This window comes from Cygnus atratus, chromosome Z, assembly GCF_013377495.2.
Source record: "Cygnus atratus isolate AKBS03 ecotype Queensland, Australia chromosome Z, CAtr_DNAZoo_HiC_assembly, whole genome shotgun sequence".
Taxonomy (NCBI): domain Eukaryota; kingdom Metazoa; phylum Chordata; class Aves; order Anseriformes; family Anatidae; genus Cygnus; species Cygnus atratus.
In genome coordinates this window covers 55,729,366-55,744,554 of record NC_066396.1, presented here as the reverse complement: position 1 = coordinate 55,744,554, position 15,189 = coordinate 55,729,366, and the positions used below count along the sequence as shown (strand labels likewise).

General features: G+C 38.6%; 1 protein-coding gene across 1 annotated transcript in view; it reads left to right on the top strand.

Moving 5' to 3' along the window:
* The window catches only part of LIX1 (limb and CNS expressed 1), a 29,019-nt gene extending 22,986 nt beyond the window's left edge, over positions 1-6,033 (top strand). The window contains exons 4-6 of the mRNA XM_035564217.1: positions 1,205-1,300; positions 3,831-3,908; positions 4,605-6,033. Of these exons, the coding sequence (XP_035420110.1) occupies positions 1,205-1,300; positions 3,831-3,908; positions 4,605-4,889 (459 nt within the window). The 3' untranslated portion in view covers positions 4,890-6,033. The remainder of the gene's footprint in view (positions 1-1,204; positions 1,301-3,830; positions 3,909-4,604) is intronic.
* Positions 6,034-15,189: the final 9,156 nt, after the last annotated feature.

Sequence of the window (15,189 nt, the reverse complement as noted above, 5' to 3'; positions counted from 1 at the left end):
TATACTTAAGGCTTGAGATGGATGAGCAACATTACCACAGAGATTAGTAAATCCTGGAGCCAGGAGATGACTCTCCTATCAATAGAGCACTGGGACTTCAAAGATCAGTTAAAGGGCAGCAGGGCATTAACATAAGAATATTATATACTGCTGAGCCACCAATCACTGTCAGATTATTTCAGAAGTGCTCAGGAGGGATGCTGCTTTGGTTTATAAGAAAAACCAAGAACTGCTTCAAAAATCTAGTCCCTCATTATAGTCCCATTACAGTCAATTTATGTTAGGGCTGTCAAAGCAAGAGAGTATTTTATCTTTTTGACTGAGGAGGGAAAAACAAGTCTGGACAGAACAATAACAGATTGTTTCCCTTTCTTTTCTGCATCTTTTCCTTCCCCAGTCTCATATTTCCTTTTGTCTTTACACCTAGTATAAGCCTTTGTAGGAGCTCCAGGATGACCAGTTACTTCACCTATACAATTTTTCTTTTTGTAGAGAAATTAAAGCTTCCTAATGGCCTTTTTTCTCCCAAAATTATATGTCTTCTTTACAATAATGCCAGCCTTTTTTTTGGGAGTAGAAATAATCAGACTAGTGGCAGCCTGGCTAGACAGAAATGAAAGAATTCTTGAGCAGGTAGTGTGAAAATCACACCCACGATGAAGGGCACATCAGATAAACTATAAATATATCAGCAGAAAAAATATTTAAGGGTCAGTAGGAGCTGCATTGGAGGCTAGCTAGGGAAGCCTCTGGAGTGCTAAATGCGTACTGCAAAGTAAACATTAAAGCATTTCTGGTTAATCCCACAACTTCTTTCCTCCTACCAGTGACCAACAGGTCATTAGGCACTTTAGCACTCTGATTTTCTGTCACTCTGGGAAGACCCAGAAACATGTGAAGGCATTGAAATCTCTAATGCTAAATTCGTCAGTGTTTAAGGAGAAAGAAACCAGAGTTTACCAGTTGCCAGGGTCATTTCACAGTAATCAGATGGTACACAAAATGTTGGTGAAAGCAATAACATCCAAGGTAACTATGATTTACAAAAACAGACTCCCAAACAGTTTACTGGGGAAAGGAATGGAGGGGCATTAAAAATGACTCAGGATTGCAGTAATAAAACATGTTAATAACTATAAAATATACATCACATCAAAAAGCAACCACTTGCATTCTAATCACATTTTCTTGTTTCTTCCCTAAGGGTAACCTAAAGGATGCTGATGACCCCAGTACTAGTATTGGAGCCTATCATTACATGCTAGAGTCAAACATTGGAAAGACAATGCTGGAATTTCAGGTATCAGGATAACAGTGCGGCTTCTGCATCATTCACAGCTGAATGAAGCAACTTAATTTCATTACTAATATCTAAAAGAACGATAAAATGCGCTCTTTTATTCCACATCCTGATGAAAAAAATGAAGATAAATATATATAATTTGAGAAAATATTCTGGACACTAACCTTATACTGGATGTATACTGGACTGGTGCATCCTAGTGAGAGAGCACCTGACTTCCTGCACTGGAATTTGAAAGAGAACCTAGAAATACTGTAGGAAGTGGTTGAGTCACCATCCCTGGAGGTCTTTAAGAGACATTTAGATGTTGAGCTTAGTGATATGGTTTAGTGGAGGACTTGTTAGTGTTAGGTCAGAGGTTGGACTCAGTGATCTTGGAGGTCTCTTCCAACCTAGACAATTCTGTGATTCTGTGAATATGGGTGAATAAATTGTCACACAGGGCCTAATGTAACATCTAAGGGCAAATATTCTTGTAATTCTGGTCATTTCAATGGAATGTTGACCACTTCTGATCCTCTGTCAGAGCCTTTTCAAAATTTTACACCAATTGAAAAAACCTTTCAGAACTGAAAAAAAAAACACTTCAGAAAAGACTATCAAGACAATATCAAAATATCAATATCAAATATCAAGACAATAACAAAATCTCCAGTTGCTTTTTTGCAGCTTTCTAAGTTAACCAAACCATACGTAAAACCTCCATCCACAAACAGTTATTTCATATAGGTACCAATGTAGGTACATATTTCTGTTTGCTTTTCCTCCATTTGATGAAGTATGAATTGGGGTGAAGTCATATAAACCTTAAACAGCCTGCAATATACTGTAAAGTTTTGCTTGAGGTTAACAAATAATACAAGGTAACTGGAAATAGGTGCTATGTTATGGGGGGCCATTCTGCTTCACCTTACTGCTGCAAGCAAGACACAGCCGCACACAAATTTCAAATGAGTGGAGAGGGGGAGCAAATTTGGGAAAATAGCATGAATATTCCTAGAGCATGCCCATTTTGCACTGCATTTTTGCAGAAGCCTATGCATTCTAGCTGAGTTATAAGTAACATCTCATTGTGGCATATCTAACCCAGAGTGAAAAATGTCATCAAGGGAAAAGCTGCCCTATTTATTTAATATCATAAATAAAGATACTGCACTGGAAATCGTATACTTTCAGGAGAGTCGCTGTGGCTTAAGTTACGTCCTTCTGATGTCCAATCTTACCCCTTCTCCCATTCCCAAGATGCACTTCATGCAAGGGTGGAAGCCAACAGGAATTTGAGAAATGACTTTAAAAAATCAGGCTTTGAGAAAGAACACACTCAAAATGCAACCACATTTAAAGGAGTAATATGCTGTGGCCTACAAGAAGAGAGTTTTGTGAAAGGAAATATGTTTATAAATCCAAATCCAAAATTATCCTAATTAAAATTTAGAGTCTTTTCCTCACCACTTTGACAAGTAAGACAAGAAGCTTTGAGTGACTCGTAGTGAATGGAGTTAAATCCATTTGGAGGCCAGTCACTATTGGTGTCCCCCAGGGTTCAGTATTGGTGTCAGTTCTCTTCAATACCTTTATCAATGATCTGGATGAGGGGATCGAGTACACCCTCAGTAATTTTCCAGTAATTTCCATCTCAGTAATTTTACCACATCACAATGAAGGTTAGAAAGTAAGTAATTTAAAGCTCTAAATACCACAGCACTATGACTACAGGCAAGGTTGTAGTGGTCACCTAAAAGCAAGTAAGAGCTTCTTTGCAGATCAATCTTAAACCTATATTGCTTAGAATATGATTATGGGTGGCCATCGTGCGTGCCTGCAAGTAATTGCAGTCCTGGAAACCTCGCATGTTTCACAGCAGGCCCCTGAATGTACACAGTTGTTTAAAGCTTCCAGTGTGGAAAGAGCAGGTGTCTCCCTTTTTGATTCAGGATCCTCAGGCAAAACATTCCTTTGCATGTAAAACGCCGTCCGCTTGGCGGTCAGATTTTTTAATTGACTGCACATCCTGCATATGTGTGAAAACGTAACAGCCTGCTCAGATGTAGGAGATCTAGACCCCCCAAAGATTTAACTATCTGGGAGATAAATCCCTCAGTTTTAAACATTTACATCCCTCATCCCCACCACCAAATTTGGCTTTTCAGTGCTGAGCTGCACTGTCTGTTTGATTCCTCCACAAGCCTAGGAGGATAGCCTAAAACTTAGTAGCATGGTTTAGTGGTGGACTTGTCAGTACGAGGTTAAAGCTTGGACTAGATGATCTTGGAGGTCTTTTCCAACCTGAATGACTCTATGACTCCATGATTTTTAGTACTCTATTTGCATCAAAAGAAGAAATACTAGCTGTCAGCTCCCTGGCTATAAGCTTTTCATTTTAACTTCTAATGGGATTTGGATTAATATTATTCCTTTATGTCATCACCTTTAAACACCAAATCTGCTCTATTTCTTTTTTCTCTTAAGCGAAAAGGTGTGTTTTTCAAACATTTCAATCTGTAATCAGTATGCTTCCATTTTGCAGGAGCTGATGATTGTCTTTCAGCTTCTACACTGGAACGGAAGCCTTAAAGCCCTTCGTGAAACAAAGTGCTCCCGGCAGGTATGACATAACTAACATCTAAAAGTTGGCTGTGTGAGTGGGTAACTACCTGAGGTTAAAATATGTAAATCTATATACTTTCTGAAGTTCTGAATTAATGTATTTTTACTTTATTTTGATATGAGCAGGACTTCAGACAAAGCTAAATTTTAAAATACATTTACATGTTCTGTATTTGTCCCTTGTTATCACTGCAAGAAGCCCTGGATATTTTCAGTTTTATCTATCAAGAAACAGGTAGAAAATTGACTGGAGAAAAACTGTTACCCCAGCATGGTTTGACTTCCATTTTTGGGAAAACATTTGTGAATGCATTAGATTGAAAAATTTCAAGACATTTTTTAACTTCCGAAATTAAGTTTTGGACTGTACTACAATCTACAGAAAAATATGCATTCAGAGTTTTCCAAAGGGAAGAAAATTACTTTTAGCATTTAAAAAGCCACCTCTCTTCAAGAAAAATCATAGGCAAATTTAGTTCCATCTTAATATTTTAAGCCTCTTATAAAGTAATTCAACATTTGATGGACATTTTATTCCCTTGTAGTGATCAGCTTATTAAAGATGTATAGAATGTTACAAAAGGATTGCTGTGTAATTTTTGCCCAGCTGAATTGTTCTTGAGGAAACTGTTGGGAAAAAAAATAAAAAATTGTAACTAACTTCCATATCTGTTGTTACTTTCGTGAATAATAGGAAGTAATTTCCTACTATTCCCAGTATTCCTTAGATGAAAAGATGAGAAGTCACATGGCCCTGGACTGGATTATGAAGGAGCAAGAATCTCCAGGAATTATTTCCCAAGAGCTGCAAGTGGCTCTTAGGGAACTGGAGGAAGTCAGGAAAGCCGGGCAAGAACTGAGGTTCTACAAAGAAAAGAAAGAAATACTGAGCTTAGCACTGAGTCAGATCTACAGCGATCAAGTTATCACTTCTTCATGGGATGATCAAATGAGCTTGGCCCTACATGGCTACCAGTAACCTTGAAGAAGGTGTTTGACTTCAAACTGTAACATATTTGTCTAGGTTGAAAATACCCCATGTGTAAATTGGTAACATTCTTTTCCATGGATGTTTTAATTTCTGTATCTAAAAGCACTGATGTCTTTTTTGGTTTTCATTTTTATTTGGTGGATAGAAATATTCTTCAGGTCACGCTGAAGCTACCACGAATATTCGATGTAGTACTGGTACTAAGATATATGTAAACCTAAATGGAGACAAACCACAGAAAGGTTTTATGGTACTCTGGATTTTGAGTTCTGCAAAAAGGCTCTATATTCTCTTTACTGAAGATGTAAAATTGTTGTCAGAAACCTACAGACTGTTAGCAATAAAAGACAAAAAGGGCAGTTTAGGCACTGGTGCCTTTTTACTCTCAGACTCCTTCACAGCATCTGTGTGTCCTCTTGGCAGTGTTGAAGTTCATTTATTCTGTTTATTCAAGGGTAGCAAGAATCTTCCAAGCAGAAAAAAAAAAAAAAAGTTGCGCACAACTATTACTCCGGATTCAATGTGCTTCAAAACACTGTTGCAGCCAACAAGATGTTACAAAGCTGTAAAAACATAAAGATAAGCAAAAATTAGTAGAGTATGGACAAAAAGTGGTATGTGATAATAGTCTGTCAGTCAGACTTTTTCTTTATCTGCCTTTTCAAAGAGATTTGACTTACTTGCACTGCAACAAATGCCTACTGAGATTCAAGATCTTTCCTTTCCCCTTTCTGACTGTGAACATAATTCCTCTGCCAGAAGGTGCTGCTCCTGGAGCAAAGTCAGCAGCATATGACTGCATCAGGCAAGGGCTCATAATAACCGGCATGTTATTTTAGCAGATGATGAAGGCAGAAAGGTGCTAAGACACTGGACAACTAATCTGAGCTAATTTCTTTCTAATTCTGCTTCCCAGAAGCTTCTGCCAGAAGAATGGACACCTGGCAGAGCTGTAATTTAAATCAACCCAGTAGTATCAGAAGTAATTTGTAGCATTATTACAATCTATTTTGAATGTTGTATATTGTCACATAAAAGAGCCAAATAGTTCAACTGGAAGAGAAACAGGCTGGGAAAAAAACATTTTTGTCCCTTGTGGAAGTGGGCACACAACTATGTCACGTCTCATATTAAAAAAAAAAAAAAAAAAAAAAAAAAAAGCAAGGAAACAGGTCAGCAGTAATAATCCTGCTGCAAAACTGTTCACACCACTGCTAGGGAAGTGGTCAGCAGTAACAATTCTGATGCAGAAGTATGGACACCACTGCTAGCGAGAGGATGTGGGAAGGCTGTACAGTACAGATGCCTAGCACAGGGGGAGCCAAGCTGCCTTTAGAGCCTACCTACGGAAATCACAGCTTGAAAAGGAACAGGAGTAGTGCAGAATTTGAGAAAATTGTGATGGAATTTTATTTCTGAAGGAAGAAAAACAGACATTGCTGTGTTCCTCCCCGCCCCCCCTTCTTGTCTACTGTATATGAATTTTCCAGAGGAAAGAAAAGAAAGCAGCCTCCCTCCACAGCAATCTGAGATCTCTGCCTAAGCTGATAGTGGCATGGACTTTAAGAGTCTCGGATTCTTTCTTTATGCCCACTGAGGAGGGAAGAATCTTAATTTATTGGCAGGAACCAACAAGTCCCAAGAGCAGAAAATCATTTTGAAGCAATATTATTATGTAGGATGAAAATGGGAAAAAAATGGATATTGAGCAATATACTAGTTAATAGGAAACTTCAATTTTTTCTTCCTTTTGAATAACACATCAAAAGAGTGTACACAGCTGGCTGACTCTATTACTCAAAAAACACGTTTTATTAACTGGAGGAGTAACTTTTTCTAACTTCTAATACTTTGACAGGACTGTTTTAAACACACTCCTCTTTCAGGACATTCCAAATATACAACATTAAAGTGAAAACAATTTTCACATTGCATCAACAGGTTATACATACTGCCTTGTGCATTTAGGCTGAGTAATTTATGTAATGGTTTGTCTCCCATCAATGCAGTATCTAAATTATTTAAAACAGCAGATTATACACAAAGTACTGAGAAAAAAAAAAAAAAAAGGATTTCTGTTTGTTGATCCGATGAAGAAATAAACAATTACACTACAATGGACTGACTGATATTTCACCATTCAAGCTTTATTTTTCCTATTAGCTACTTCAGCTCTAAGGATTTCTACATAAATCAACGCATCAACATACAGACAAATAAGTCAGAAGCCACATCCCAGCTCTCTGTGCACTCTGAGCTAATGGGAAGACACAAACTAGAGGCTGCCTTTGCCAGGTTGCATTTAACAAGTACTGCCTACTTTCCCATTTGCACTATCCTCACCTCACTCCTGTCTCTCCTCACCATATTTTTATCTTAATATAAGCCTTAGCACGAGATAAGCCCAGATGTGGTCAGCACAAACTATGCTCAGGTACCTAGCAGAAGATAAGTGAAATGTCCCTTTGGATTACATGCTGTACATGTAGCATGGATTACATGGGTTACTCTGGCATTACCCTCAATAGATACATAGACACCTGCAATTTCTGGAAGTAACTATGTGTTGAGGGAACCAGACTCCATCCCAACTTTTCTGTAACAAAATATACCCATTTGCCAGCTGTTGGGAAGATGTATAGTCATCTTACTGTGCAACCACATCATTCCTTCAGAGGGACACTCAGATAAAGGATGCTTTGAAATTTCATAGAAAAAAATTCCTGTTCAGGGCAGCTGAGAAGCAAAGGTTATTGTAGTTTCTAATACGAGCCCTCTGAAGTGTTGCCCCTCTTGCTCTTTATCTTAAATTCTTAGCGACTTGAGGAGAGAATGGTACATGTGTATTTCATCTGTTTACATCACAAAGAGATGAAGTTGTATCAGGAGATGTAATGCCGTGAACACAGTGGAATGCGTCCAGAAAATTCAGAAGTGATGACAAAAGTTTGCTAAATAAACAGGCAGACAGGGAAAACCAGAATCCTTTGACCCCAGACGCACACTCCTGTCAGGAAGCTTGTATCATTTACTTTGGATTAAAATTGGCAGAGAAGGCTTTCCCACCAGGCTATTTCACCATCTGTTTGTGAAAATATCCAGAGTATTTTTGCCTTCACCCTCTTAAAGAGAGGTATATGGAAGCTCTGCTTTGCCACATTTATCCTAGGTATTGCTGTTCTCACACACATTAAAAGATGGATTTTCAGGACCAAAACAGTGGCCTGAAAGAGGAAAAAAAGAAAATCGGTGTAAATGTTGTTGCTCACGGTAAGATGCAGCAGTTTACTGTGCCTTAAAACTTAGCTTTATTTTTGGTATATCCCAGTTAGTGCAATATTAACAACAAAGAACAACTGTGGAAAAAAAAAAAAAGCCAAACACTTTGAACACGTTGGATTTAACAATCTGTTAGACATTTCACAACAGAGGTTGCCAAAAGCAGACACCAGGCTTTTGCTGCCTCTGTTCAGATGGATGTTCACTACTGTCATCTACAACCTCAATCCTTTTCAAAGGAAAACACTGTGTAAGACTGACTGATGATCTCATCTCAATGAAACCAAAACTCTGGGCATATTTGATAATGTACCAAGTCACTGTCACTAAACTTGGAGCACCTGAGCCTGTTCCTCCCGGTCTTAGATTCATTAGCCTTATCTCTCTCCCCACTCCCCACCCCACCCCCCTTTTTTTTTTTTTCTTGAAGTTTATTCTTTGTTTTCTGTTGGTCAAGGTATTTACTAATTTAAAGGAACAAGTAAGTAGGGGAAAAGGTATGTAAATCACAATTATTTGTACTCTCTTTGTGTGTACTTATTGTATTAATCTTTTAATTATAGCTGAGCTTTAAAATTACATATTAAGCCAGATTATTCCTCCTCATGTTAAAGTGCCCTGGTTGTAAGATATAAGACATTGGCTTTTTCACTCTACCGCACATGTAATTTTAGCTCTGCCCTTTATATGCATCACTTCTATTCACAACTTCTCCACAGCTTTGAGTTCCTGTATGACACTTCCTGCAAATCATGTATGGAGAAGTACATAGTAAACTCTAACTGTTTGGTAGGAAATATAGATATAAAACCAGGAATTATTTCCTGTGATCTGGAGGCCAGTTAGATTCACAGCCTACTTGGTTATGACAGCTATAAAAAGTTGTGGTACTGATTTAAAAAGCATGTACATTGGATTAATATTGACAATATTACTGTAAAACACAACTCAGATAAAAAAAATCCATGCATTAAAAAGTCAAGAAATACAAGTAATCATTGTGGCCATTACAGACATAAAAAATCAAGAGATTCTGTACAACACTGCAAACAGTAAGGAAAAGGGTTTTAAACACACAATAAGTGAATTAGCCCAAGACAGCAATTGTAACCATTATTCATAAAGTGGCAGAAACCATCAGTCAAGGACCAGGAAGTCCCTGTGGAAGGCAGGTATAATGTATAAATGTATTACACATTTATCTATATCTATCCATATATGAATATAAATATATCTACATACCTATCTGCCTTTGTCTATGAAATATTTATAGTTAGGAACATATAGAAAACGTTTCATAGATTTTTGATTCTGATCTGAATTATTACATGTAAAATATATAAGTTGCCTGCAAGGCTTTGCAGTATCTCGTACTCTCCTCCCCTACAGATCTCCTGAAGGATGCAAGTTTTCTACTAAGGCAGTCACAGAAGAATGATATTCCCCTATGCAAACTTTAAAACACTTAGCTACCCTTCTCTGCCTTCTGGAAATCTCCTCTGTGATTTTTATTTTTTTTTCTTTTGCACTGATTGATAAGGCAGGTAGAAAGTTTTATCATGTTTCATTGACCTGCTCATCAACCGACCAATTGGAGAACACTTGTAATAAATAAATAAATAAAGCATGGTCCTAAATGCTCTAATATGAAACTTACCTTAAATCCAAACATCAGTATTCAGATGCCCTCCAAAAATGTCTTTTATAACAAATTTTGAAGGGAACATCCTGTCCATTTAAAAAATAAAAAAAATATTTTTTTAAAAAAGAAAAGAAAGGAATTTAGTTAATCTGTGAATTAGGATTTACTTTCCTACTTTCCTTCTTTATATTATACAGGTATTTTACCTCAAGACTTGAAGGATGGAGAAATTGTAAATCCAGTAATTCCCTTACTATAAATGTAATTAACAGTATAAATTGTCTTACCATTACCTGATTTGCTTCTGAATCACTTTAGATGTAGTACCGTTGAATCAGTAGTGTCTGTGCCATATTATGCCTGTTTTGGAATATGTAGAAATATCAAAACAGCTCTCATCCCCAGAACACATCTCAAAATATGGACTTCTCAGACAGCTGTCAGATGCAGACTGGTCTGAGCTCCACGGAATATGAAGAAGGAAGCCTGTGAAACCTAAATACATAGCATATTGACTTAGCTTACTACAAAGCGAGCACAGGAACTTCTTACAAACAAAGTGCAAGTAAAAATAACCAGTAAGTAGCAGGAAAATGGTAGGTTCTTTCTTTCATGCTGATCTATTGTAAGCGTTACTCCAGTCAACCCTTAATGTTAAACTGAAACAATACTGCTGTTATTTCACTCTCTGCAACAGAGAAATAACAGTCTGTAGCAGACCACAAAACAGGCACTTGTCAGCGAATCTCATACTGCAGGCTGACTATCAGTCATGATTTGATCTGATCTGATCAAGTGCCACTGTAGAATGTATTAAGTTTTGCCCTCACGCCTTGCCTCCTACATCACTTTGGAAGGTGATATGAAGCCCTTTTTCAAGACAAAAACATGAGCAATTAGAGGTATGCAAAATATGATATGGAGAATAAAATTCCAAACATTATCCAGTGTAACTTCTCCAGCTTCCAGAGCTGGAAGGGAATCTGGCAGTGCCTTTTATTCCACCCCCACCCCCACCCCCACCCCCCCCCCGCCATTTAAAAAATGTTTCTTAGTTCCAAAAGGAGATGAAAAGCCACAAAATACCTGGCTGCTTCACCCAATATAGTGTTGCAAGTCACTTCTAACAGACAACAAGAAGACCCCATGGTATCAGTCAACAATGAGGTTACTCAATCCAGAAAAGGATAAAAAAGAGACCTCAGTTTATGCACAGGTGAATCGCTAACTTTTTCTACAAAGCCGAACTTTTCATAAAGAAGAGTTATGGCAAGTGCTTGTCAAAAGATTTCATTGTTCAGGATTCGCTTGGCTGTGGAAACTGAAAATTTCAGCATACAGTTAGGCTTCAATCTCTCATTTCAGAGGTGGATTGTCTAATATTTTTGGGTTACTATATGTGACTAGACAAAGAAAAAGAACTTGAAATCAACATTTTATATCTGTAACAAATTCATATTCCAAGATAAATTGAGTCCAGATTGAAATTCTTTTGCAACTTCACGTGGAAGAGTAGGAAAAACAAAACAAAACAAATCCTTCAGCACTCACTGAATACAGGCTCTAAGAGAACTAGAAAATATATCTGAATTCAAATCACTGCCCCAGACAATTTCAATTATAGATAAACCATACTGACAGATCCCACAGCTTTCAAGACAATATGCATTTAGATATAACTATGCTTACATCCTTTTCTTAACATCAGATCTATCCATCAGTTATTGCCTTCTTCTAATGTATTTCAAAACTGTTACCATATATCCGAATTTAGCCCTCATGAGATGATACAAACCCACGTCCTTCAGTATTTCCCTTTTAAATCTCTGATGACCTTTGTTATTCATCCTTTAGACTTTTTCCAGGAAAGACACATGCTAATTTAGTGTGGCATCAGAAGCTGTATAGAGTGGTTTGGTCAAAACCTTACCAATATAAAGCAGAACAGTTATTTTCTATGTCTAATCTAGAACACTCCTGCGTACAGATCAACTTGAAGCTCAGTGGGCAGGAGTTTGCAGCTGGATGACATTCTTGGGTGTTCTGGGTGTCCACTGGCTGCATTGTAGGTACCTCTAAATAGCGTACAGTGGCTATAAACACCTAATTTTAAATCTCCTGCAGGCTGATGGGGGAGAAAAATGAGGAAATAAATCATTCCATTACAAAGCTGTCATTTCTGCCCCCAATATGCTGTCTTTTGTAAATTATTTCTGTGCTGGGAGTAGAGTACTGTGCTGGGAAGGACACATTTTTGTCACTGTGCTGTGAGTGGAGTACTGTACTGGGATGGAGCTAATTCTTTTCACAGCAGCTCATACGGTGCTGTGTTTTATATCCGTGACCAAAGCAATGCTTTATAACACAGCAATGTTATCAAGCAGTGTACCAAGTCACAGGTTTAACTCGTGTGTAGTAATGCAAAGTTCTGTCAACAACTGAACTCAGGAGGAGTAACTTTCTTGTGGACTTCGTTCTTAGTAGCTTTTTTCATTTAGAATAAGAAAAATTTCAAAAAAAAAAAAAGATACTCAAAAAGTCCTCAAAAATAACTTCTTGAGATGGTTACGGAGTATAGGAATTGTAGATAATGTTTTTCATGAAAGGCATAGCAATCAGATCTTTTTGTATAACCTGGCCTCCAAAGATTTGGTACAGAACTCTTGTTTGCTGGGCATCACCTGCAGTACACATTGAAACAACAGAATAATTAGGGCTTGTTGTGGTTTGACCCTAGAAGGATGCTTAGCACCACACAGCTGCTCGCTCACTCCCTGTCAGTGAGATGGGGAGGAGAATAGGAGGAGTAAAAGTGAGAAAAAATGTGGGCTGATAAAAAGACAGTTAACTAGGTAAAGCCGAAGATGCATGTGCAAACAATACAAAATGAGGAATTCATTTGCTACTTCCCACTGGTGAGCAGGTGTTCAGTCATTTCCAGGAAAGCAGGACCCATCACATAGAGTAGTTACTTCTGTACTATATTTTCCACAGTGAAATTTTGCATGATACTTAATTCAGTAATGATGCCTCAGAGCTGCAACTTTTGACAAAAGCTGTTCCACACCACTTATAATTTAGGAAGACACATTCTTTAAAATAATAATAATTAAAAATAATAAATAGAATTAAAATAATTTTTAAAAATCAGAAAGTAGACTCCTCCCCAGAGGACACAGGACAACATTATAAATCTTATTAAGAACAATTTTAAGTCTACATTTATTTGACAAGTTGATGCCATCTCTTTCAGAGTTATTTTAAAAGTTGTTTGGTGATACAGCTCTAAACAATCAGTATCATAGAGTCATAGAATTATAGAATCATAGAATGGCTCAGATAGGAAGTAACCTTAAAGACCTGGTTCCAGTCCCCCTGCCATGGGCAGGGACACCTCCCACCAGACCAGGTTGCCCAAAGACCCATCCAACCTGGTCTTGAACACTTCCGGGGATGGGGCATCAAAAACTTCTCTGGGCAACCTGTGCCAGTGCCTCACCTCCCTTAAAGTAAAGAATTTCTTTCCAATATCTAGACTAAACCTACCTTCTTTTAATTTAACACCTTCCTCCCTTGTCCTATCACTTTTATGATAGGACATCTTTTTTGTAAGGCCCCTTTAAATATTGAAAAGCTACAATGAGGTCATCCCAGCCTTCTCCGTGTCTGTCATTACCAGTTCTCCCTTCACATCCACCAGAGGGGGCACACTCTCCTTGGCCTTTCTTTTCCGGCCAATGTACGTGTAGAATCCCTCCTTGTTATTCTTTGCATCCCTTGCCAGGCTCAGTTCCATCTGTGTCTAGGCTTTCCTGATCCCATCCCTGCACATCTGGACAGCATCCCAGTCCTCTTCCCAGGCCACATGTCCCTGCTGCCACTGCCTGTGCATTTCCTTCTTGTGCCTCAGTCTGACAAACAGGATCAGCCATCCCAATTTCCTACCCTCCATGCTTGCTTTCTTACACAGGGGGAGGGAGAGCTCTTGTGTTCTGAGAAAAACATCCTTGAAGAGCTGTCAGTTCTGTTCAGTTCCTTTGTCCTTGAGGACAGTGTTCCAGGGGATCTCATCCAATAGGTCTTTAAACAGCTAGAATTTCACTCCTCAGAAGTTCAGAGTCCTGACTTTGCTCTTTGCCAGGGCCATATTCCTCAAGACCACAAACTCAGCCAGGCATGGTCACTGCAGCCCAGACTACCTCTGATCTTAAACTCTTTAATGCGTTCATCTGCACTGGTGAGCACCAGGTCCAGTAACACTTGTTGGTTTGTCTAATACCTGGACAAGGAAGTTGTCCTCAATGCACTCCAGGAGTGTCCTGGATTGCTTACATCCTGCTGTGGGGCATTCCCAGCAGACATCCGGGTGGTTGAAGTCCCCCATCAGGATGAGAGAGTGCGAGTGTGACACTTCTTGTAGTTGAAGAAAGAAGGCCTCATCAACGGGCTCCCCTTGATCAAGTGGCCTGCAGTAGACCCCATCCACAAGGTGCCCTTTATTGGTCTGGTCCTTAACTTTTACCCACAAATTTAGAAATTACTCTTTTTGCCTTGGTCAAAAAGAAAGTCTGAATTACCATATCACAGTATGTATTCCTTAATTTCCCAGTTACACTCGGGATAACAAAATATTTCTGGTACATCACTCCTAACACAGAAAACAGAGGGATCTGTAACATCCAGGCCAATAGGACGGGAGTAGATTATGATTACTCTGTGATGGCCTAAGAGTTCTTCTAAAATCTGCAGAGAGGTGACTATTAGACTATGCACCATACTGACAAGTTTTCCACTGGCCGATAGCCAAAATTAGGGGGGTTGTATGTTTTTCTCATCACGAGAAGCCTTCTACATAGGAGTCAGGTTTTTTTTTTTTGTGCCTTTTGGCTCTTCCCAAGGAATCTCCAAAATTCTGAATTCAGCAGAAATCCAAGTCACAAGTAGGGAAAAATTCCTTTTTTACAGCCCACTGTGTCATTGACTACAAATAAACACACCTCACAAAAATCCAGTTTAATACAGGGGGAGGGAGAAAAAGAAGAAAAAAGGAAATTTAGTATCTTGTCCCCTTCCCAGAGAAATGAAATACCTTATAATCAGGAGCAGCTGTTATTTGATCAGGTCTGCTGCTACCACCAATGCAGTTCTCTGCTGGCATTGCTGGCAGCTGGTTTGGCTGACACACCAGCCTCTGAACAGCTCTTGGAAGCCATTATTGTCACTTCAGGAAAACAGAAAATAGAGGACTCAAAACTCAGGGAACGGCTCACTTACTGCTTGTAAACTCTGTGCCAGGCAGTAAAAGCAGTGCAGCTGTGACTGATGAGCACTTCCCCGTGCAAGCCTGCGCACATGCTTGCTCACTCT